General features: G+C 42.0%; 1 protein-coding gene across 2 annotated transcripts in view; it reads left to right on the top strand.

Annotated features, from left to right (window-relative positions):
* ash2l.S (ASH2 like, histone lysine methyltransferase complex subunit S homeolog) overlaps nucleotides 1–22,956 on the top strand; it is a 29,569-nt gene that overhangs the window by 2,208 nt on the left and 4,405 nt on the right. For both annotated transcript variants that reach the window (XM_018254995.2, XM_018254997.2), the window contains exons 3-10: nucleotides 1,435–1,577; nucleotides 4,208–4,296; nucleotides 6,688–6,782; nucleotides 7,838–7,933; nucleotides 11,420–11,515; nucleotides 11,731–11,806; nucleotides 21,988–22,081; nucleotides 22,168–22,385. In XM_018254995.2, the coding sequence (XP_018110484.1) occupies nucleotides 1,435–1,577; nucleotides 4,208–4,296; nucleotides 6,688–6,782; nucleotides 7,838–7,933; nucleotides 11,420–11,515; nucleotides 11,731–11,806; nucleotides 21,988–22,081; nucleotides 22,168–22,385 (907 nt within the window). The remainder of the gene's footprint in view (nucleotides 1–1,434; nucleotides 1,578–4,207; nucleotides 4,297–6,687; nucleotides 6,783–7,837; nucleotides 7,934–11,419; nucleotides 11,516–11,730; nucleotides 11,807–21,987; nucleotides 22,082–22,167; nucleotides 22,386–22,956) is intronic.

Genomic DNA, 22,956 nt, shown 5'->3' with positions numbered 1-22,956 from the left:
GCAAACACGAAGTGCATTTGATTAGGTGCAGTGACGCGGTTAGTGCAGAACAGAGTTGAGCTGCCGTGGATAAACTTGTGGGAAGCGGGGCTAAATAAAGGACAAGCAAACCGCAAGACAGCCGATTATTTATTTATTGCAGAACCACCCGCACATCTAAAATTGGATGGCGACTCGCTGCACTGAGGCAGCTCCAGACTGGCCGTAAGTCCTGTAAGCAACCGGGAGGGCATGGGGACAGAGATCCGGAATCAGGCTTCTTCTCTCAACCGGAACTTGCTTCACACGCTGTCAGTAGAATATTGGAGCTAACCAGGGAGGACAAATCGAGCGCTGCAGGAAGGATGGTCGCCCTTTCGCCGTTTCTGAAGAGGACAGGAAGTGGAGATTCTGTAAGTTATTTCTTAATAAAGGCTTTGTTATTTTAAATTTTAATTTGTGTTGGTGTTATTTTTTCGTTGTGCACTAACGAATTTTTGGAAGAAAAAAAATTTGCTGTTACTGGTCCTTTAAGGTATGGGGATCTCCATGACTTTGCTATTACTTGCCTTGCTGCTAAAAAGATGCAATGAATTAGTCTTCCCTGTCTTCTATTAACTCTTTCCTGGAGAACTCCAAGAAGAACCATATAGGAGTTGTAAAGTTTTAGATTCTAATCCAAAATCGTGTAGCTTTCTGACATGCCCAACTTATGTGGAACATGCTCCCAACACTTTGAGCACCTAGATACTTGTCCCAAAAGGAAGCAGGGCCATACATATATATAGATAGATAGATAGATAGATAGATAGATAGATACCTGGGTGCAATCCAGAAAATCAATATTCAATTGCAGAAAATGCTGAAGGAGGATCGCTGTCATCGCTGGAGATGTCCTGGCAGCGTGTCTGCAGAGTTGTTGCGCAGCAGAAAGTGCGTGGGCGGCTCTGCAGGCAGGAAGCAGGTGAGTGTAGTAGCAGACGCTCCATGCGATGCGTCTGCTACTTTGAAGTCGGATTTGCGACAATCGATTTGCAGTTCCGACTTGACAGCCCCCCAGCCTCGTTGCCTAGGGGGCTGTCATCTCTCCCCACTCTCTGCGGAGACGGCAAAAGCCGCCGAAGCAGAGAGGGAGCTCAGCTGCTAAAGAACGTACCATGTACGTTCTCGGCAGCCTGAGCATTTGCCTGCCACCACGTACACCGTATATTTTGGCAGGCAAAGGGTTAAGTCTTCCATCCCTCTAACCAGTTTAGTTGCTGTTAGTGCTGCATGCTAAATATTTTCCTTTAAAAGCCCCTCAAAGCCGCCCTCAGCCCTGCATATCTATGTGAAGCTGCCCCTCTGACACTGCTATTGGTTCTTCTGCGGTTGTTTCAGTCACGCTGGGCTGGGGGCAGAGAGATCATAGGTAATTACTGTATAATATGTGTGTCTGTGCTGTGCCTCTCCCAGGATGCAGCAGGAGAGGGCGACGCAATGGACACCCAGACTGGCTCCGTGGATGAAGAGAATGGCCGACAACTTGGGGACATTGAGCTACAGTGTAGCATCTGCATGAAGTGGTTTGGGACTGATACATTTGGCATTGACACCACGTAGGTCTCTTTCAACAGTGTTAGATGTTGCATAAGAAAAGAGCGCAATGTATGTCTTGCATGCAAGCAACACTATACTCACGTTGTGTAAAATTTGTTTCTGCCTTTTCAGTTTGTGGTTTTTCTTTTGCCACAATCAGGTAGCAGGCAGACAACATGGAAGTAGCAATACACGTTTATGTCCCCACTAACACCCACTAAAGTGGTGCATGAGCAGATCATCTGAGATCTTAATTGTACAATGATTGTCAAAACCTGGCATACATACCCAGAAGGTTACATAGTTAGTTAGTTAAATTGGGTTGAAAAAAGACAAAGTCCATCAAGTTCAACCCCTCCAAATGAAAACCAAGCAAACATACACACACCCCTCCCTACTTTTAATTAAATTCTATATACCCATACCTATACTGACTATAGAGTTTAGTATCACAATAGCCTTTGATTTTATGTCTGTCCAAAAAATCATCCAAGCCATTCTTAAAGGCATTAACTGAATCAGCCATCAAAACATCACCCGGCAGTGCATTCCACAACCTCACTGTCCTGCCTGTGAAGAACCCCCTACGTTGCTTCAAATTAAAGTTCTTTTCTTCTAGTCTAAATGGGTGGCCTCTGGTACTGTGATCCACTTTATGGGTAAAAAGGTCCCCTGCTATTTCTCTATAATGTCCTCTTATGTACTTGTAAAGTGTAATCGTGTCCCCTCGCAAGCGCCTTTTTTCCAGAGAAAACAACCCCAACCTTGACAGTTTACCCTCATAATTTAAGTCTTCCATCCCTCTAACCAATTTATTTGCACGTCTCTGCACTCTCTCCAGCTCATTTATATCCCTCTTAAGGACTGGAGTCCAAAACTGCACTGCATACTCCAGATGAGGCCTTACCAGGGACCTATAAAGAGGCATAATTATGTTTTCATCCCTTGAGTTAATGCCCTTTTTTATGCAAGACAGAACTTTATTTGCTTTAGTAGCCACAGAATGACTTTGCCCAGAATTAGACAACGTGTTATCTACAAAGACCCCAAGATCCTTCTCATTTAAGGAAACTCCCAACACACTGCTATTTAGTGTATAACTTGCATTTATATTATTTTTGCCAAAGTGCATAACCTTGCATTTATCAACATTAAACCTCATTTTCCAGTTTGCTGCCCAGTTTTCCAATTTAGACAAATCACTCTGCAAAGTGGCAACATCCTGCATGGAAGTTCCATTTACCACCACTCTTTGTAGTCTATCTTTTAGCCAGTTCTCTATCCAGGTACAAATACTATGTTCCATGCCAACATTCCTTAATTTAACAAGTAACCTTTTGTGTGGCACTGTATCAAATGCTTTAGCATAGTCTAAGTAAATCATAAAAGAGGTTTGGCAATCACAGAGCTAAGCTCGCTAATAACCCTGGGATGAATACCACCTGGCCCCGGTCCTTTGTTAATCTTAACATGTTCTAGTCTCTTTTGAATTTCTTCATGTGTGAACCATGCATCATTAGTTGTATTACTAGAATTGTTACTATTAAGAAGGAAACCTTCACTTACTGGTTCCTCATTTGTGTAGACAGATGAAAAATATGAGTTCAGAATCTGCGCTTTTATTTTGTTTTCATCAACCAGCTGACCCCCCTCTGATAGTAAGGGTCCCACACCTTCTTGCTTCATTATTTTACTATTAACATATTTAAAAAATAATTTTGGAGTTTTTTTACTGCTTGCTGCAATATCCTTTTCTATATCAATTTTAGCTTGCCTTATAGCTTCTTTGCATGATTTATTGGCCTCCTTGTATCTTATAAATGTTTCGGCTGTACCAGCTAACTTGAAAGCCTTAAAAGCACGTCTTTTCTTACCCACCTCAACACCAACGCTTCTATTGAACCAAAAAGGTTTTGCTTTGCAACGACGTTCCTTGCTTACAAGTGGAATATACTGGCAAGTATATTTATTAAGCAGCATTTTAAAGACTTCCCATTTATGTTCTATGTTTAACCCTGTGAAAAGCATTTCCCACTTAATATGCTGCAGAGTGGGGTAAGTCAGTATGGTTAAAATCTGTCAAACTAGTCCAAACAATCTGGGTATGTATGACTGGCTTAAAGGGGAACTATCGCGACAATGAAAATTTTGAAATAAGAAACTTTCTAAATAAATTAAATATTTTGTATGGTTTCTGAAATAATCAAGTTTATTTTCACTATTCCTCTCTCAAGTTGTATTCACTATTCCTCTCTCAGCATCTGTTTCTCTTCATTCTCTCTGCTTGCAGATATTAGATATTCATTGAGAGTTTGATCCAATATATCCTATAGGGGGGACTCACTTTCATAGCAGATGAATTAGAGCTCACTCAAATAACTGATTCCATTACAAACAAAATCTAACAATAACGGCCTTTTGCACAAATCCTGCTTGTAGAGAGACATAATGTGTGGTGATTTTAATAGTGAGCTCTAATACATCTAGGCAAAAGGAGTCGTCCCGCCCCCATAAGATATATTGGATCATTCATCTGACACCCAACTCAACACCCAACAATAAAACCATTTTAATATCGTTAATATGGGCATCTGAAAATATCTTGGTAGCTGAATACAAGACTAGACAGTGGATCTTTTTGGTTTTCTAGGTTGTGTCTGCCTTTCATGACGAACTATAGCTTTCACTGCAACATGTGCCATCATAGTGGAAATACCTACTTTCTCAGAAAACAAGCAAGTAAGTGAGCTAAATGTGATGTGATAACCTATAAACACTTTTTCCAGTTAACGATCTGGACTTGACTTGATATTACTTGTGTAGAGCTTTTGCCTTATCTGAATAGGTGGTTAGCCCCCTTCTCGGAAACTAGATATGTTCCGAGGCTATATGGTTGGTCTTAACTTGTTCTTAGAACTATGTGTGAGGTAGGGATCCCACTTCCTTTGTAGTGGATACCCCTTCTTCCTCTTCTTGATCTCCCTTTGACTTGATCTCTTTTTTCTCTCTTTACCTCTTTTCCCTCTTCTTACTCCTCCCCTCTCATGCTGTTTTCCCCTGGGGTTTAATGTTAAAATGTCCAGTACAATGTGGTCATGGTTATTTTGATTGTAAGTCATTCCACTGTACAATTCTGTGCTGGTAATAAATAAACGTTTTTAAAAAAAACCAAAAAAAAAAACATTTTTTCCAGATCAGTTGTTTTCAGATTGTTCACTATAACCACTTTCTTCAATTGCTTTCCATCTTTGATTTGTAACTGTTTTCCCAATTTAATGTTCGTGTCTAGGGATGGGCGAATTTTTTCCGCCTTGTTTCGCCGCAGAAATTATGCTCTTAGACTTGTATGGCGTTGTGTGTCAAAAATGTTTTGACGCCCATAGACTTTAATGGACGTCGCCGGGGGCGAATATTTGGTGAAACTAAGCGGTTCAAATTCGCCCAAGCCTATTCGTGTCTCTGGTGTTTCAGTCTGGCAGCTCAGTGATCCAGGAGCATCTTAACTGTGACAAATTGCTATATTTAGTTGATACATTTCTCAGCAGCATCTGTGGAATATTGTATCAATTCTGCCTTTAATGACACTCAGGGATTCTGCTCAGCAGGGACAAATATAAGAAATGTATAAACTAAATGTATCAACTTAGAACAATTACAGTCGCCCCCCTTCCAGAGCTGCTTTAGAAGGTGAAAAATAAAACTTTACACTTCAATATTAGAAAAACTGTCACATAGAAAGTCATTGGAAAAAGTCTTTATTTCTGCTGAACTATCTGAAACCAACTGAACTGAAAAAAGTGTTGTAAGGTGAACAACCCCTTTAAACTATAAATTGTATGATTTTATTATTTTACAATATTCTAGCATAGAGACTGTTCATACTTTGGCGTTCAAGCTCCCATTTGTGGTATATGCTTTACTAGGTGATACCGTCCTGCTCATTCATTGTTTGGCAGCCAGTGCTTTACAGTAATTAGATATCCTAAATCTAGATCACGTTTTCAAACTATGACTGATGCAGCATGTCTAGCTTGTAAGCAGGTAGTGGAGTAGAGAAGGGGTTTAAGCAATGATTCTTAACCTGTAGGTTAGGTCTCCAAGTTCCCTTCCCCTTAAAAAATTTTCATTTTACATTTTCACAAATTCAAGTAAAGGGCATAACTGAACCACAATTTGGGTCTTAAATCTGATATAAATTGGGTCCCTTTAAAAAAAATTAAAAAAAAGGGTGGGGGGGGTAAAAACTTATTTAAAGTTATGGTTCAATATTGCAAATGTTTTGTCAGTAGAGAACTTTCTTTTTATATGTCTTAAAGGTGGCCATACACGGGCCGATAAAAGCTGCCGACAGACCGAGTCGGCAGCTTATTGGCCCGTGTATGGGGGCCCCCGACGGGCTTCCCTGATCGAGATCTGGCCGAAAGTTGGCCAGATCTCGATCGGATGGGATTAAAAATCCCGTCGGATCGCGGCCGCATCTGTTCGTTGATGCGGTCCCGCGATCCGACCGCCCGTTTGGCGAACGCTAGGATCCGATCGTTGGGCCCTAGGGCCCACGATCGGATCAGCCCGATATTGCCCACCTCAAGGTGGGCATATCGGAGGGAGATCCGCTCGTTTGGCGACATCGCCAAACGAGCGGATCTATCCGTGTATGGCCACCTTTAGAGTGTCTTTTGAGTGTCTGTTTCAAGTAAATGAATACAGATATTGATCCTAGATAGACTTTCTTTATTTCAGAATGTTTCACGCATTGATCACTTTTAATAACCTATCCCAACATATTCTTCCGCACTGTACAATAGAGAAACTTAAACTCTCATTTGTGATGTGTTCATTTTAAATTAGCTAATTAGAAATTACTTTGTTGTAGAGGGACTTTGGTTTTTTATTTTTGCACTGTTTGTGATGGAACTCACAGATGTAACAGACAGGAGCCATTGCTGTGCTCAGCTATCAGAGCCTCCTGCCTGTGAGCTGTGAATAAGAGAAATCGATCACCATGGCTGCTTGTGCCAGCATGCTGCAGCTTGATTTGTTGTGAGCGTGACAAATACTCTATGCATTTATTTAGCAGTATTAGTAGTTTTTAATGAACTAAACGGCTAAATTCCATATTCTTTCCTTTAGACCTAAAGGAAATGTGTCTTACTGCTCTAGCAAACTTAACCTGGCAGTCTCGAAACCAAGATGAGCACCCTAAGACTATGTTCTCAAAAGACAAGGTACTATGCACTGCTCATTCTTATCTTGGAACCAACGTCTTGCAACTGGCCTATGGTACTAATTGTCTTTTTATGTCTTGCAACAAAAGTCAGTCACAGAATAGTCAGTAAGGAATTTTTTCCCCTCTGAGGCAAAATGGAGAGGCTTCAGATGTTTGTTTTTTTTTTTTGTGTTTTTTTTTTTGCCTTCCTTTGGATCAACTAGCAGTTAGGCAGATTAAAATAAAACTAAAAGGTTGAACTTGATGGATGTGTCTTTTTTTCAACCTTATTTACTATGTAATCTCTAAATACTACAGCTCTTTTGGAATTCCATTTTCTCTGCTTATGTGCCTGCTTAAAGCCGTTCTAAGAGTAATATAACTTATTTTATAGAAGAAAAGATGTCTTAAAGGAACAGTAACACCAAAAAATGAAAGTGCTTTAGAGTAATTAAAATATAATGTACTGGTACCCTGCACTGGTAAAATTGGTGTGTTTCCTTCAGAAAGACTAATATAGTTTACATAAACAAGCTGCTGTGTAGCAATTGGGGCAGCCATTCAAGGCCCGGGTGACATAGAAGATAACAGATGCTGTGTATCCTGTGCCTTTTCACCTGTTTCAGCCTCGATGGCTGCCTTTCATGGCTGCCCAGCAGTCTATTTATATAAGCTATAGTAGTCTTTCTGAAGCAAACACACAACTTTTACCAGTGCAGGGCAACAACATTATATTTGAATTATTTAATGTTTTTATTTTTTTGGTGTTACTGTTCCTTTAAAGTACTCGATTTAGTTTTTATTATGCAACACTTGGCATATGCCTTATGGCTGCTAGTAAATACCATCTTATACCATCTGCAACGTGCAGCACTTCGCACATAACTCTAAATGTTTTTTTCCTGATACAGCAGGCTCTTAGTATAACATTATCTCTGTATGAAGTATATTTGTGGTTACCTTTTTTTTTTTTGGTCCTGGTGAGTAGGTATGGGGATATGTGGCCGACGGTGAGAGTGATTAGTTATCAATCTAAACTTAATTTATTGCAAGAGTGTACTTTTGTGGTTTCAGGATATTATTCCATTCATTGACAAGTACTGGGAGAGCCTGACCACAAGGCAGAGACCGGGAAAAATGACTTGGCCCAATAGTATTGTGAAAACCATGGTAAGTACTATGCACTCTAGTGATTTGTATAGGTAATAATCCTCAGCCCTCTTGAAGGTTTAACTGTTATGACCTTCATTAGATCTAGTTCATAACAGCATTGAATATATACAGTACCATAAACATCAGATAAACCTTTATTTCCTTGGAAAATTATATTACTGCAAAGGCCTCACGCATCACTAAAAAGCAATAAAACAATAAAACATATATTGCTTACAAATGCAATCGGTTAAAAATGTCAGTCTCCTAGATTATTTCTTGCCGACCCCTTCACAGTCTCTCAACTGTATATAAGTCCAAATCAAGCATATATATATTCCCAAAGGGATGTATATAAGAAGAGATCAGCGCCTGTGGCAACAGAAATTAAAAACAAGCATAGCGTAATACGTTCATAAAATGGGATATCACCCCGTGCATATAAAATAGATATTGATAGGTGTATTCCAGGAATAAAGCGCCTCCACCTTCTGTGCAGATTGCCTACTTAGAAACCACTGCTGTGGTATTATGCATATAACGAGAAGCCCTTTCTGGTCCCTCCTCCGGGGTTCGCCACTCCTTCCAGATTCCAAACCAGGAATAAAACCAATAATAGGGTAATACCGTTTTTATTAAGATCTAGTTAAAATCAATTAAAAATTTTGCACTCACATTTACCCTCACGGGCTTTGCGCATTCAGTCCAATAAAAAAGTTCGTAAGGGATCCCAGGGGATAGTCCTGTCTGCTCGCTCCAGACTCCCTCGTGGTGCCTTTCTTGGGCTGTTGTGTGCCCCAAACTGTGCCTTTCAGTCCAATAAAAAAGTTTGTATGGGGTCCCAGGGGATAGTCCTGTCTGCTCGCTCCAGACTCCCTCGTGGTGCCTTTCTTGGGCTGTTGTGTGCCCCAAACTGTGCCTAACGCGTTTCGCTGTAATCGTCAGCTTCCTCAGAGGCTTAGTTTCCATGCTGGTTTCTGTCCTTCTTTTTAAAAGCTCATTCCGGTGTGCTCACTTGGCTTCCGCCTCCGTTTCCGGTTGATGGGTTCCAGTTGGTGCGTTCCAGCGCACTTACTTCCTCTTTGGCGCACATGACCCTGGGTCCTCCTTCGTTCCACGTATTGTGATAGAAGCAACACTTTCTTTTCTGTGCTGTGTGTACTTGCCACTTGGATCATATAACTTTATACCTTATTCAGTTGTTAATTTACAGTACAATATACCAATTTGTAAATATGTGGGATGCATACTTTTTAACAACATATACACACATCGATTAGAGGGGATCATGGGAAATGTAGTTTCTCCTGCTTTTTCTAGTTTCAACCCCAAATCTTCTGTTTCACCCATTTCTTTCCAGTGTCTCATATGTGATATTTCTTTACTTTTCTATTCTCTCTTTTCGTTAACTCTTTCTTATCCTGTGACAAAAAACTTGCAGTGTTTGTCTCATTATGTGCCCATAATAAATTCTTATTCAAATTGTGATTCTATCTTTTTCTCCACCTTTAGTGTTTTTCCATTTTTTGTGTTCAATATTTTTTTGTGTTCAATATTTTTTATTTTTATAAAAATGCCCTTAGATTTATATCTATGTTTAACCCTTGTGGTGTAAAAGTTTGCATTTTATAAATCCATTTGCTCTCCACCTGTAATGTTTTCCTTGTTAAATCTCCCCCTCTCCAATCTCTTTGTACTATGCTTACACCCCAAAACCTTAAATCCTTCGCTTTCTGGTTATGATGCTCTTTAAAGTGTCTTGACACACTATGGTTCATGACTCCCTTTTCTATATTTCTTACATGTTCATTAATTCTTTCCCTTAATTTCCTATTTGTTTTGCCAATATATTGAAGGCCGCAGGGACATTCTAAACAGTATATCACATTCTGTGTTGTACATTTGATACATTGTTCAATGTTATATTCCCTTTTTGTAACATTTGATGTAAATTGTGTCCTTTTCCTTCCATACTTGCAAGCTTTGCAAAGTGCACAAGGAAAAAAGCCTTTCCATTCACCCTTCTGTTTCTTAATTTGTGTCCTCTCTGTGGGGATGAAATTACGCACTATCATTTGTCTTAAGTTATTTGCTCTTTTGTATGTTACTTAAGTTTTTGGGGAATTTTTCCTTTTAGGAGTTCATCTCCTTCTAGGATGTTCCAATGTCGGTTTAAGATTCTTTATTTCTTGTGCCCCCGGGGTATATGAAGTAATAAATGATAAGCCCAGTTGTTCATTAGTTATTTCCTTTAGCTTTTTCTTTAAATAAGTCTGCTCTATCTATTTCCTTTAGTTGTTTCCTTGCTTTTTGAATGAGTTTATTTTTATACCCTCTTTGTTTAAACCGCTCAGATACGTGATTCAGTTGGTTTTCTAACTCTATTGGGTTGGAGCAATTTTTCTTTAAACGACAAAATTGTCCGCATGGGATATTCTTAAGCCATGTGGGATTGTGATTGCTGGTGCTTAATACATAATTGCAGAGATCTACCTTTTTAAAATAGGTTTTGAAATCCAGGAAATCATTATTTTTATTTTTTCTTATTTCTAAATCTAGAAAATTTTATTGTTTCCTGACTATAGGTAAAGGTGAATTCTAGGTTTTGATCATTTTTATTTATGTCATTGACAAATTTTAACATTTCTGCTTCGGTTCCTTGCCAAAAGAAGACTATATCGTCTATGAAGCGTCGCCATAGGACGAGATCGCCCCACGCATCACTAAAAAGCAGCTCTCTTAACATTTATACCTCTCCCATCTAGATCAAATACTTTGGAGTAGACTTAATCCGTAGGCTTCTTGGGCTGGTACCAGGTGGGTGACCAGGTCACCCAGCACTCCCCTGTCTGATGGAGCTAGCTCTGGTTAACAGGTAGTTACACGAACAGTGCACCTATTAGCTGGGGACAGGCAAATGAGGAGAACTATGGCACTATCAGTGCACTATCCAATCATAATTCAGCATGTGATATATTAGAATATCAGAAATTTGATGGTTAAAGGGGAACTATCGCGAAAATGAAAAATGTAATATAACTTCATGCAGCAGTTGGATGTCAGATAAATTAATCAATATATCTTATGGGGGGGGGCTCCCTTTCCTAACAGATGTATTCAAGTTCACTCAAATAACTGATTCCAGTACAAACAAAATCTAACAAAATAACTGCCCTTTGCACAAATCCTGCATGTAGAGAGACATTATGTCTAATGATTTTAATAGAGTGAGCTCTAATACATCTTCTAGGCAAAAGGACCTCCCCTAAAAGATATATTGGATCTAACTGTCAATGATTATCTGACGCCCAACTCCTGAATGAAGACAGAATGAGGATAAACAAATGCTGAGAGATAGTGAAGATAAACTTGATTATTTCAGAAGCGGTACAGAATTATTAATTGATTGTATTTGGAAAAGTTTATTATTTCAGTATGTAGAAGCTTACATTTTCATTTTCTCGATAGTTCCCTGTTAATTGTTATTTTTTATGTTATCCACAGACAAAGGAAAGGGACGTGTTTCTGGTAAAGGAGCACCCAGATCCAGGCAGTAAAGATCCAGAGGAAGATTATCCAAGGTTTGGCCTACTTGACCAGGTAAGCAATAGTATATTTCCCAATTCCTTCATAGCTTTGACATTTGAATTTAAAGGGGAGTCATATTTACTGGGGTTGGCAGTTTGTTTCCCAGTCTTAGGTTATACTCAGCAAGGCTAAGCCTTTTTTTCACATAATGTTTCCCTGTGTTGTTATAGTATGTGTAGTGGTATTGCAGTGAAAATAACAGTACTTGAATAATGTTCTGCTTGTAGGACCTAGGTAATGTCGGGCCAGCTTATGATAACCTCAGACAAAGCAACACTGTCTCTATTGGAGGAAGCCTAAATGGTAAGGAGTTCTCCCATGCGTGCTACCTTGCTGTTTACTTTATTAGTACTTTGTCTCTCTCAAGAAAGATGCATGCCATCCAATTTTAGAATGAGGATACGTACCTTACCTTTAAAGGGGAACTATCGCGAAAATGAAACTGTAATATAAGCTTCATCATACTGAAATAAGATGTTTTCTAAATATCTATTAAAAATTCTGTGCAATTTCCGAAATAATCAAGTTTATCTTCACTTCCTCTCTCAGCATCTGTTTCTCCTCATTCTGTCTTCATTCAGCATTTGGGTGTCAGATGAATGATCCAATATATCTTATAGGGGGCTTTCTTTTTGCCTTTAAGATGTATTAGAGCTCACTCTATTAAAAACACCAGACATCATGTCTCTACATGCAGAATTTTTGCCCCTTTATCTTCCTGCCTTCCCTTTCCCACCAGGGTCGTTAGCAACCTTAGCTCTGGAGGGCTTAAACACATTAGTGATGGGAGAGCATACTGAGTAGGGATGCACCGAATCCAGGATTCGGTTCGGGATTTGGCCTTTTTCAGCAGGATTCGGCCGAATCCTTGTGCCTGGCCGAACCGAATCCTAATTTGCATATGTAAATTCTGATTCGGTTCAGTATTCGGCAGAATCTTTCACCAAGGATTTGGGGATTCGGCCAAATCGCAAATAGTGGATGAGGTGCATCCCTAATACTGAATGCTAACAAGCACATCTGTTGCCGCACTCCTGCCGCGTTCAATAACTTCAAGCAGCATGGCTTCCCACTATCTCATGGCGCTTCTGCACCAAGAGTCTTCACGACGGTCATGGCAGCGGCCCTAGTGGGGCTATGTTTGCAAGGCGTGGGATCATACCATACCTGGACGATCTCCTAGTCAAGGCTACATCCAAGTCCCTGGCCACAACCCCTCTCCAGATGGTAATGACAACACTGACTCACATGGCTTGGTGCATCAATTTCCAGAAGTCAAAGCTACTTCTGTCCCAGAGTACAGAATACTTGGGTCTAATTCTGAATACCATAGTGTGAAGAGCCTTCCTTCCGCAGGACAAAATTTCCTCTCTTCACAGCCGGTTGTCGACACTTCAGAGGTCAGAACAGGTACCACTACCCTCTGCCATGAGGGCCCTGGGGACTATGGTCTTGTCCTTTCTGGCTATTCCTTATGTGCAACTACATACCAGACCACTATTATACATACAGATCTTGCAACAGCAAAAGAAGAACCGAGCAGATTTGGATAGCAGAATTACCTTATCAAGCACAGCTCGGGCGTCTCTTTCCTGGTGGACCCAATTGACAAAACCATTCCCCAACCACAAGTGGACAGTCATCACAACAGATGCCAGTCTGCAGGGATGGGGAGGAGTTCTAGGAAATCAAACAGTGCAGGGTCATTGGAAATAGGAGGAGAAATTGCTCCCCATCAACAGCTTGGAACTCAGAACAATCTACAGCTCATTGCTTCACTGGTCAAACTCCCTAAGATGACTGCTGGTAAGAGTACAGTCAGACAACGTGACGGCGGTGGCTTACGTTAATCACCAGGGAGGCACAAGAAGTCAGGCGGCACTTGCATAGGCACAAAGGATCATGCTGTGGGCGAAAGACGGTGCCAGCAATCTCTGCAGTACACATTCCAGGAGTGGACAATTGGATAGCAGATTTCCTCAGCCGCAAATCAATGGATCATGGCGAGTGGAGCTTACGCCCAGAGGTCTTTCAATTGATTGTGACATGGTGGGGCAGGCCAGACGTCGACCTGATGCCATCCAGATACAACAAGCTCACAGGGTTCATCGCGAGAAGCAAGGATCCATTCGCACTGGCAGTAGACTCGCTAGTAGTACCGTGGCCATTTCGCCTAGTCTACGTCTTTCCTCCACTGGCTCTACTGCCCAGGGTTATCAAGAAGTCAGAAGGGGTGGAAACAATACTGGTGGCCCCCATACTGACCACGTTGCACGTGGTTTGTGGAACTAATAAAACTAGCAACAGAAAATCCATTCAATCTTCTAGGCCAAGAGGACCACCTTTCACAGGGGTCGATCGTCCACCCGAGTTGACGACAGGTGACTTTAATGGTGTGGCACTTGAAGCCTTAATACTATCCAGATCGGGAGTCCCGCAAGAGGTCATACTGACATTATTAAAGGACCAGTAACACTAAAAATTTATAAGGGAAAAACCCACACTATCCCACTCTTATAACACTTCTAATGTGGATAAAGTTAACTATCTTTGATGTTTAATAAATAAATAATGTGATATAATCCCACTTCTGGTTGTGTACTGTGCTTTAGAAAAGGTGATGTGGCGACATAATCCCACTTCCGGTTGTGTACTGTGCTTTAGAAAAGGTGATGTGGCGACATAATCCCACTTCCGGTTGTGTACTGTGCTTTAGAAAAGGTGATTTGGCGACATAATCCCACTTCCGGTTGTGTACTGTGCTTTAGAAAAGGTGATGTGGCGACTTAAGTACTCGCTCCTGTTTGCCGACTTGCAGAGTGTGTGCGGCTAGATTTTTTTTCTCACCAGCATTTATAGGGCTGTGACCAGTGAATACAGCAGCCTGGTCAGCCATAAATCTGTCAAGGACCAGAGAAGACCTGCCAACTAAGTTAGCGTGCTCACATTCCGCTGCTTCACTGCTGGCAGCTCTTAATGAAATAAAGCACGCTGATGAAAAGGCAGAGCAGTCTGATAATCCTCCGTGAAGCCAGGACAACTAACTTTCTGTTTTAAAAAGAAAGTTGGCAAACAGGAGATTGGAGCGCGCACGTAAGTGAATGTCACCACATCGCCTTTTCAAAAGCACAGTACACAATCGGAAGTGGGATTTTATCACATTATTTATTTATTAAAACATTACAGCTATTTAACTTTTTCCAGGATAGAAATGTTGCTGGAATGGGCTACAGTGGATTTTTCCCTTATACATTTTTAGTGTTACTGTGCTTTTAGGCATGTATCGATCATAGAGTATGGAAAACATTCATTTCCTGGTGCGAGTCCAATGCCCGAGACCCACAAATCTGGAACAAGAATACATTTTTACGGTTTCTTCAGGAGGGCCTAAGGCACTGGCACTTAGCTCGCTGTAAGTGCAGGTGTGGAGACCTAAGCTATGGTCTCAAGCAATTAACAGACTATATCTGTATATTAATCACTCCAGGAGACAATGGGTTTCGTGGGACAGGCTGGTGGTTACCTTGTAGTATGTGCTACAGGTCGCATACACCCGGGAAGGCAGGACTCCTACTATACCTGGGGGAGTAAAGAGGAAGACCAGCCAATGGAATGATAGCAAGGGGGTGGGGTCTTAAGCCCAGGGGATTTTCAAACTGGACACAGAGGACCTGGGGAGGCAGTTGTTACAGCGTTGTTGTTGGACATAGTGGCTGCGGTGCTATGTCTGATATTGTAAGTATTGGCTACCCAGGGACGGAGAGATTCCTTTGGATTACTAACTGCACTTTGGGGGGTTGGTACTTGGTCCATGTTGGATATTCTGGTGGTCCTATGTGGAATGTGGAACATTACTCCATTTGAGGGGTTACAAGGAGCCAAAGCTGGCATTATAGCCTGACATAAAATCACCCATCGTCCAGGAAAATCTGATGTTGCAGACATTTTGCTAGAGCCTATGGGAAATGCTTTAGCATCTCAACTACCTACACCACAAGGATTAAACCTCCATCTTTCCACCTCAGATGAGTTAGAGGAAGAGGCTACGATTCAGATAACAGTGCCTGAGCAATTAGATGCTGACCCAACTATGGACCGCTATCGCTCACGTCTGGTGACTTTGGGAGCTGACCTTACTGGAGCTGAGATGCTCGAACTGTTAGAGCTGACCATTCAGGAAAGCCAGGGAAGGGGTACTTCACTCATCCCAAAGAGTGTCTGCACATGATGGGGAGCCGGGCCCAGTGGTTCAAAACCTAGTGGTAAGACTTACACATGCATCATTCCCTACTTTTGATGAGCAAAAAGAAAGTATTGATGCCTATTTAAGAACTTTTGAAATAATGTGTGAGGATTATGAGGTTCCTAAAACAGAGTGGACAAAAATCCTGGTGGGTAAACTTACAGGCAAGGCAAAGGATGTGTACAGGGAAATGCTGTACCCACAACGGACTGACTATGAGGAAGTGAAACGGGTTCTCTTAAATAACTGCCATTTCCCCAGAGTCATACCAACATTCTTTTCGAACTCTAAATAAAGTTAGTAATGACACTTACTGGGACTTTGGAAATAAACTGAGGAGAACTTTTGACCAGTGGGTCGCAACCAGTCAAGTTAGAACTTTGGAAGATCTTCGGCAACTGTGTCTATTAGAGCAGTTTTTAGAGAAATGTTCCCCAGAGGTCTGAGGCTGGGTGTGGGACCGTTCCCTTAAGACAATAGAAGAGGCTGCAAAATTGGCAGATAAATGGATAGAGGGACAAATTCAAGCTCAGCGTGGATGTCTTGCCTTCAACAGTTCCCATACGAAGTGGGGGCCAACAAAATAATGGCGTTCAACCTCACCAACCAGTGGTTAGATCCTCTTTGGTAGCCCCACGAACACCTTTTAACACTAGTAGTACCTGTTTCCGCTGTGGTTCCAAGGCTCATTTACAAGCCCAATGCCCACATCCTCCCCGAGATTCAGGAGTTTCCTCAATTCAACCAGTTGCTGCACTCACAAGAGAGATCTCTGTGGCCCAACAGTGAGTAGTACAGGCTGTCCAAGAATACACCCAAGATATGCCTGCTTTCAACTGCAGATATTACAAATTCTAAAGAATTTGTCATCATGGGGATACATTGGAATGATCAAAATCAGCGTTCTCACCATGTTATCCCAGTAGTGGTCAATGGCAGACCTGTTGAAGGTTTCCTGGATTCTGGGGCCCTATATCACATTGGTGGAGCCCCACATTCTCACAGCAGCAGACATTTTACCTGGAAAATCAGCTCACATTTTGCTGGCTGGTGGCACCAGAAGGGAGATACCAGTGGCCCAGGTCACTATGGATGTTGGAAATGGGCCCATTCAGCACATTGTGGGAGTCATGGATCAGCTTCCTGCCCCAGTATTGGTGGGGAATGATATGGGGCACATCCATTGCAGTATTACACCCACTGGTCCACAAGGCCAAGCCACAGCTGCACTGGAGACAATGCACCCTAAGACACTAGGACAGGTAATGACCGACAAATTTGCTACAGACTTAACCACCCAGGATTGTGCTTCAAAGAATATGTTGGCTTCCCAACCCATTGGACAATATATTGTCATGGGTGTACAACGAGCTGACCAAATAAAACACCCACGCCACGTACCAACACGGGAGTCCAATTTACAGAACTGTAATGTTTATGTTGGAAATCTTGGTCAGCATGGCAACAAAGCTGTATTAGAGGCTTTTGGGGTCTATGGGCCTATGCGTCGGATTTGGGTTGCCCAGAAGCCCCCTGGATTTGCGTTTGTAGAGTTTGAGGACCCTCGTGATGCAGCAACTGCGGTTCTGGGCCTGAATGGGAAGAATTTGTGTGGCAGTCATGTCAAAGTTGAATTCTCCATTAGGCAGAGACAAAGGAAACGTATCACTATGTGCCAACTGGCACCTGCAACAAGGAACTACAGACTTAACCAGAATTCATCAGGATTTTTAAATTTCTCCCAATCTATGACTCCCAGTGCATCCGGGCCTCACCCTACTGAGGGGAGCCCCATCCACACACATCCACTGGTGAAGGAGCCATGTGGATGTGTCAAAAACATTGGAGGAATTGATCTGATGTCTTTCTAAAACCTTAGTCTAAAGGAGTAAAAACGTTTTGAAGAAAAGTCTGTACAGACAAGAGGACTCAACAACCATCAAGGCTGCATAAAACAATAGGCAGAATTGGCTGGGGAAGATAACGGCGAGTTTACAGTAATTACAGACCATAAACCGCTGAGCTGGCTACAACGAGTGTCTGGGGACAATGAAAAGTTACTACGGTGGAGCCTTGCTTTACAACAGTATTCTTTTACTATACAGCACCAAGGTGGCAAAGAACATGGCAATGCCTCAGTCCCCACCCAACAGTGGGGGTGCCTTGTGGCATTCCACAGTGGGGGGGCTCCGTGGAGACCTAAGATATGGTCTCAAGCAATTAACAGACTATATCTGTATATAAATCACTCCAAGAGACAATGGGTTACGGGGGACCGGCTGGTGGTTACCTTGTAGTATGTGCTACAGGTCGCATACACCCGGGAAGGCAGGACTCCTACTATACCTGGGGGAGTAAAGAGGAAGACCAGCCAATGGAATGATAGCAATGGGGTGGGGTCTTAAGCCCAGGGGATTTTCAAACTGGACACAGAGGACCTGGGGAGGTAGCTATGTCTGATATTGTAAGTATTGGCTACCCGGGGACTGAGCGATTCCTTTGGATTACTAACTGCACTTTGGGGGGTTGGTACTTGGTCCATGTTGGATATTCTGGTGGTCCTATGGAATGTGGAACATTACTCACAGTTGAGGAGAATTACCAGCTACCCGTGGATTTACTCACATCAGGAATTTTCCCAGTATGGAGAGAGAGTTCCATTTGGTTGTCCTATTGTAATTGTATTGTAGCGTAATAAAATCACTGAAACCAATTGGTGAACATTTGTGGCCTTGTCATACGTGACGTCACAGCAGGTATCGGCCTTGTCCATTCTTTTCCAAAGGCAGCTGGCCCTACAGCCAAACGTCAGGCCTTTTCTCCAGGGCGCATTACGATTGGCGTAGACACAGAACACACCGGCACAACATGGGTAATACTAGCAGGTTTAACCTTGCTCGTTTATTGCGGATGCAACGTTTTGGGGCGTGACCCCTTTCTAGCATGCTCTCAGATGCTTGAGAAAGGGGTCACGCCCCGAAACGTGGCATCCGCAATAAACGAGCAAGGTTAAACCTGCTAGTATTACCCATGTTGTGCCGTGTGTTCTGTGTCTACACTGTTTTTGAGGTTGCCCAATTCCTCTATCATCGAGCACCTGGGATTCGTTTGATTTTGGACGGCCAGGGTGTGCGAGTGTAAGTTTTTCGTTTTTCTTTTTTTTTTTTTACGATTGGCACCACAGTACCTATCCCTACCTGGGATCTAAATTTGGTAATTTCGGTAATGCAGGAACATTCATTTGAGCCTCTGGAGTCACTTCCACTGCCTATACTCACAATCAAGGTGGTATTCCTACTCGCAATCACCTCGGCTAGACGAGTATCAGAGCTTGCAGCTCTTTCTTGTCGACCTCCATACGCAATCTTTCACAAGGACAAAGTGGTCTTGAGACCAACCTCGAAATTTCTTCCAAAGGTGGTATCATAATTCCACCTTAACCAGGACATGATAGTACCATCTTTCTGCCCTGAACCAAAGACACTACCGGAACAAAAACTACACACACTAGATGTAGTTCAAGCCCTTCAGACATACACTAAGGCGACTAAGGGCATTCGGAAAAAGCCACTATTGTACAATGGATTAGGACTGCCATCCTAAAGGCCTATGCAGTTTGAGGTAGGACGCGGCCATTTGGAGTCTGGGCTCATTCTACTCGCTCACTCAGTATTTCTTGGGCGATGCACCACCAGGCTTTAGCGGAACAGGTTTGTAGGGCTGCAGTATGGTCCTCCATTCACACCTTTTCCAAACCTTTTCCAGATGCATACACTCGGCTCAGCCATAGCGAGCTTTGGGTGGAAGGTGTTACAGGCGGTTGTTACTCGAACACTAGGGGTCAAGTCCCGCCCTCATGGGTAGCTTTGGGACATTCCCCATGGTGCCTGCGTCCCCCAATCTAGGCAAGAGAAAAACTGATTTTTGTACCGTTGAATCCTTTTCTCTTGTCCTACACGGGGGGGGGGGGGAACAGGCCTTCCCTCCCTATATCCCTAAATCATTTTAGATTCACTACATTAATTCCTAGCTGGCGTTACCAGCAGGGCAAAATAACCAGGATTGGTTAGAAAGTGCATGCTCAGCTTACCTTGGGAGGAGCTTCATTTCCAGTTACTTTAGGCTTCATGGTAGGGCTAGTCTCCTTCGGTCAGAAAACTGAGGATTAAGAAAGTAGGCAGGGAATAAAGCCCAGAGCAGGAGGAGGAGCCACTTTAACCTTTTAGTATCCTTTCTCCAAGCAACAGGATCTTCATCCCCATGGTGCCTGTGTCCCCCAATGTAGGACAAGAGAAAAGGATTTAACGGTAAGTACAAAAATCTGTGTTTTCGTGAAAGTTCCCCTTTAAGATCTTCGTTCCTTGGGCACACGCACACAGAAAAATAAATCTTCATGTAAACACCAACCATTTGGCTTTTTGCTGTGCTACCATCATATGATATATTTTATTTTATATCTGTACAATATTTACCAAGCTCTGTCCTGTCAGCAATTGCTTGAACTGGCTCTCAGAGAAAGCATTCTAACTCACTGTAATATTATTGAATGCCTTTCAAAAAGTAAGCATTTCTGTTAAATGAATATATTTGAGAATATTATTATTTTCATCCTATCTATCCACTGGGAAAATTAGATTTTTGCGATAGTTCCCCTTTAATGTGGATATGTTCTTAATGGGGTTGTTCAACTTTAAAATAACGTTTAATATGACACGGCGAGAGTGATATTCTGAGACCATTTGCAATTGGTTTTCATTTTTTATTTGTGATTTTTTGAGTTGTTTAGCTTTAGTCAACAGCTTTCCAGTTTCAGACTGGTTGTTAAGAGTCCAAATTATCCTAGCAACCATGCTTTCATTTGAATAAGTGTCTGGAATCTGAATAGAAGAGATGAGTAATAAAAATAGCAATAACAATACATTTGTAGCCTTATAGAGCATTTGTTTTTTAAATGGAGTCGAAGATGAAAGAGCCAGAAGAAGGCTGGCAACCAAAGTTGCTTATAATCGTCATTCTCTGACATACTAAAAGGTGAACCACTCCTTTAGAAGTACTTGTGATTAATGTGGCTGTGGTTAAAACAACAGTGAGTGGGCAACAATGGCTCACATTATCGGGCCTCCACTAGATAGACCAGAAAAATTGTGGCCCTCAGAACTGCATGTGTTGGACAGCACTGTGAATTCTTATTGTAGAAGCCTTCCGAATGCATTGCTGTTTGTTTTCCTCTGTTAAAGGACAAGTAACACTTAAAAATTATAATTAAAAAATCAATTCCTCTCCCCTCCATTAATACGGCTATCCTTGACAAAGTTAACTCTTTTTTTTTTTAATATTTAATACATAAATATTGCAATAAAATCTCTTCCAGGTTGTGCTCATTGTTTAAAAAAGTCGATGTGGTTACTTACGTACACTCTCTAATCTCCTGCTAGCCGACTCCCTTTTTAAAACTGGAAGTTACTTGCTGACTTTACAGATGATTTTCAGCCTGCATTCTTCTCCTTTTTGGTTAGCGTAATTTGTTTCCCTAAGAGCTGCGAGCAGAAAAGGAGCGAGCGCACTGACTTTGTAGGGGTTTTATTTGGTCCTTGACAGATTTAAGTCTGACCTGTCTGCCATCTTCATTGCTTGCAGCTCTTCGAGAAATACTAGTTCCGCACACACTCATGCCAAAAATGTAAAAAAATGGCAGACTGAAAATCATCTGTTAAGTCGGCAAGTAACTTCCGGTTTTAAAAAGTAAAAGGTGGCCATACACGGGCCGATAAAAGCTGCCGACAGACCGTGTCGGCAGCTTATTGGCCCGTGTATGGGGGCCCCCGACGGGCTTCCCCGATCGAGATCTGGCCGAAAGTCGGCCAGATCTCGATCGGATGGGATTAAAAATCCCGTCGGATCGCGGCCGCATCTGTTAGTTGATGCGGTCCCGCGATCCGACCGCCCGTTTGGCGAACGCTAGGATCCGATCGTTGGGCCCTAGGGCCCACGATCGGATCAGCCCGATATTGCCCACCTCAAGGTGGGCATATCGGAGGGAGATCCGCTCGTTTGGCGACATCGCCAAACGAGCGGATCTATCCGTGTATGGCCACCTTAAGTCGACCAGCAGGAGATTGGAGCGCGCACGTAAGTGCAAAGTCATCGAGTTAACTTTGCCAAGGCTAGCCATATTAATGGAGGGGAAAGGAATTTATCTTTAGTTTTACTTTCCTTTTAATATGTAGGGCTTCTTTTATAGGCTCTGCAGCTGCTAACAGCTCTGCTAAAGGGAGAGGAGCTAAACGTAAGCAGCAAGATGGGGGATCCACCAGCACTGCCAAAAGAACACGAAGGTAAATAAATCTCTGCTTAAATTAATTTAGAGGCTGGATTCCTAATTACTATGATAATAGATTATTTTTTCTTTTTCGAATACTAGTGATCCACTGTTTTCAGCCCAGCGCCTTCCCCCACATGGCTATCCTCTGGAGCACCCCTTCAACAAAGATGGTTACAGATACATTCTAGCAGAGCCCGACCCTCATGCTCCTGACCCAGAGAAGCTGGAGCTGGACTGCTGGGCAGGGAAGCCCATCCCTGGGGATCTATACAGAGCCTGCCTCTACGAAAGGGTACTGCTTGCTCTGCATGACCGTGGTAAGGATGTGTGGCAGAGACTTGCTTAGGGGAGAAATTAACCTTTTTTTACAATTCTCGTGGCTTTGAAGAGTCATGAGAACTGAAGATTAATTTGAAATATTCATACACTGACACTTTCTCTAACTTTTAATTCATGATCCCCATGAGAAATAAAATTGTTAATAACTTTACTTCCTTCTTGAATTAAACTCGGACTAAGGGGATTATTTATCAAAGGTCAAATTGAGTAATGTGAATTTTTTTTAAACTATAATAAATTCGCAATTGTAATTTATGTAATTTATTAAAACATTCGAAAGTATAAAATTGGATCGAATAACCCCTACCTGAAAATTCTAATCAAATTGGAATCGAGTTTTCCTCCAGGAAAAAAACTCTACTGTTGCGCTTCAAATTTTTTTTTTTTTTCTTGATGCGCAACTTTTTTTTTTTTTTTTTTTTTTATCCTGTTGGAGTCTATGGGGCGTCATTTTCAAAATGAAACTTGGCTGATCACTAATATTAACATCTTCAAATAGTTCAAGGGACCTCTGCCATTGACTTCTACATGAACTCGGCAGATTTTAGA

The sequence above is a fragment of the Xenopus laevis genome, chromosome 3S (genome assembly GCF_017654675.1).
Source record: "Xenopus laevis strain J_2021 chromosome 3S, Xenopus_laevis_v10.1, whole genome shotgun sequence".
Classification (NCBI taxonomy): Eukaryota; Metazoa; Chordata; class Amphibia; order Anura; family Pipidae; genus Xenopus; species Xenopus laevis.
Note: the sequence above shows the minus strand (reverse complement) of the source record. Positions and strands in the feature narration are given on the sequence as shown.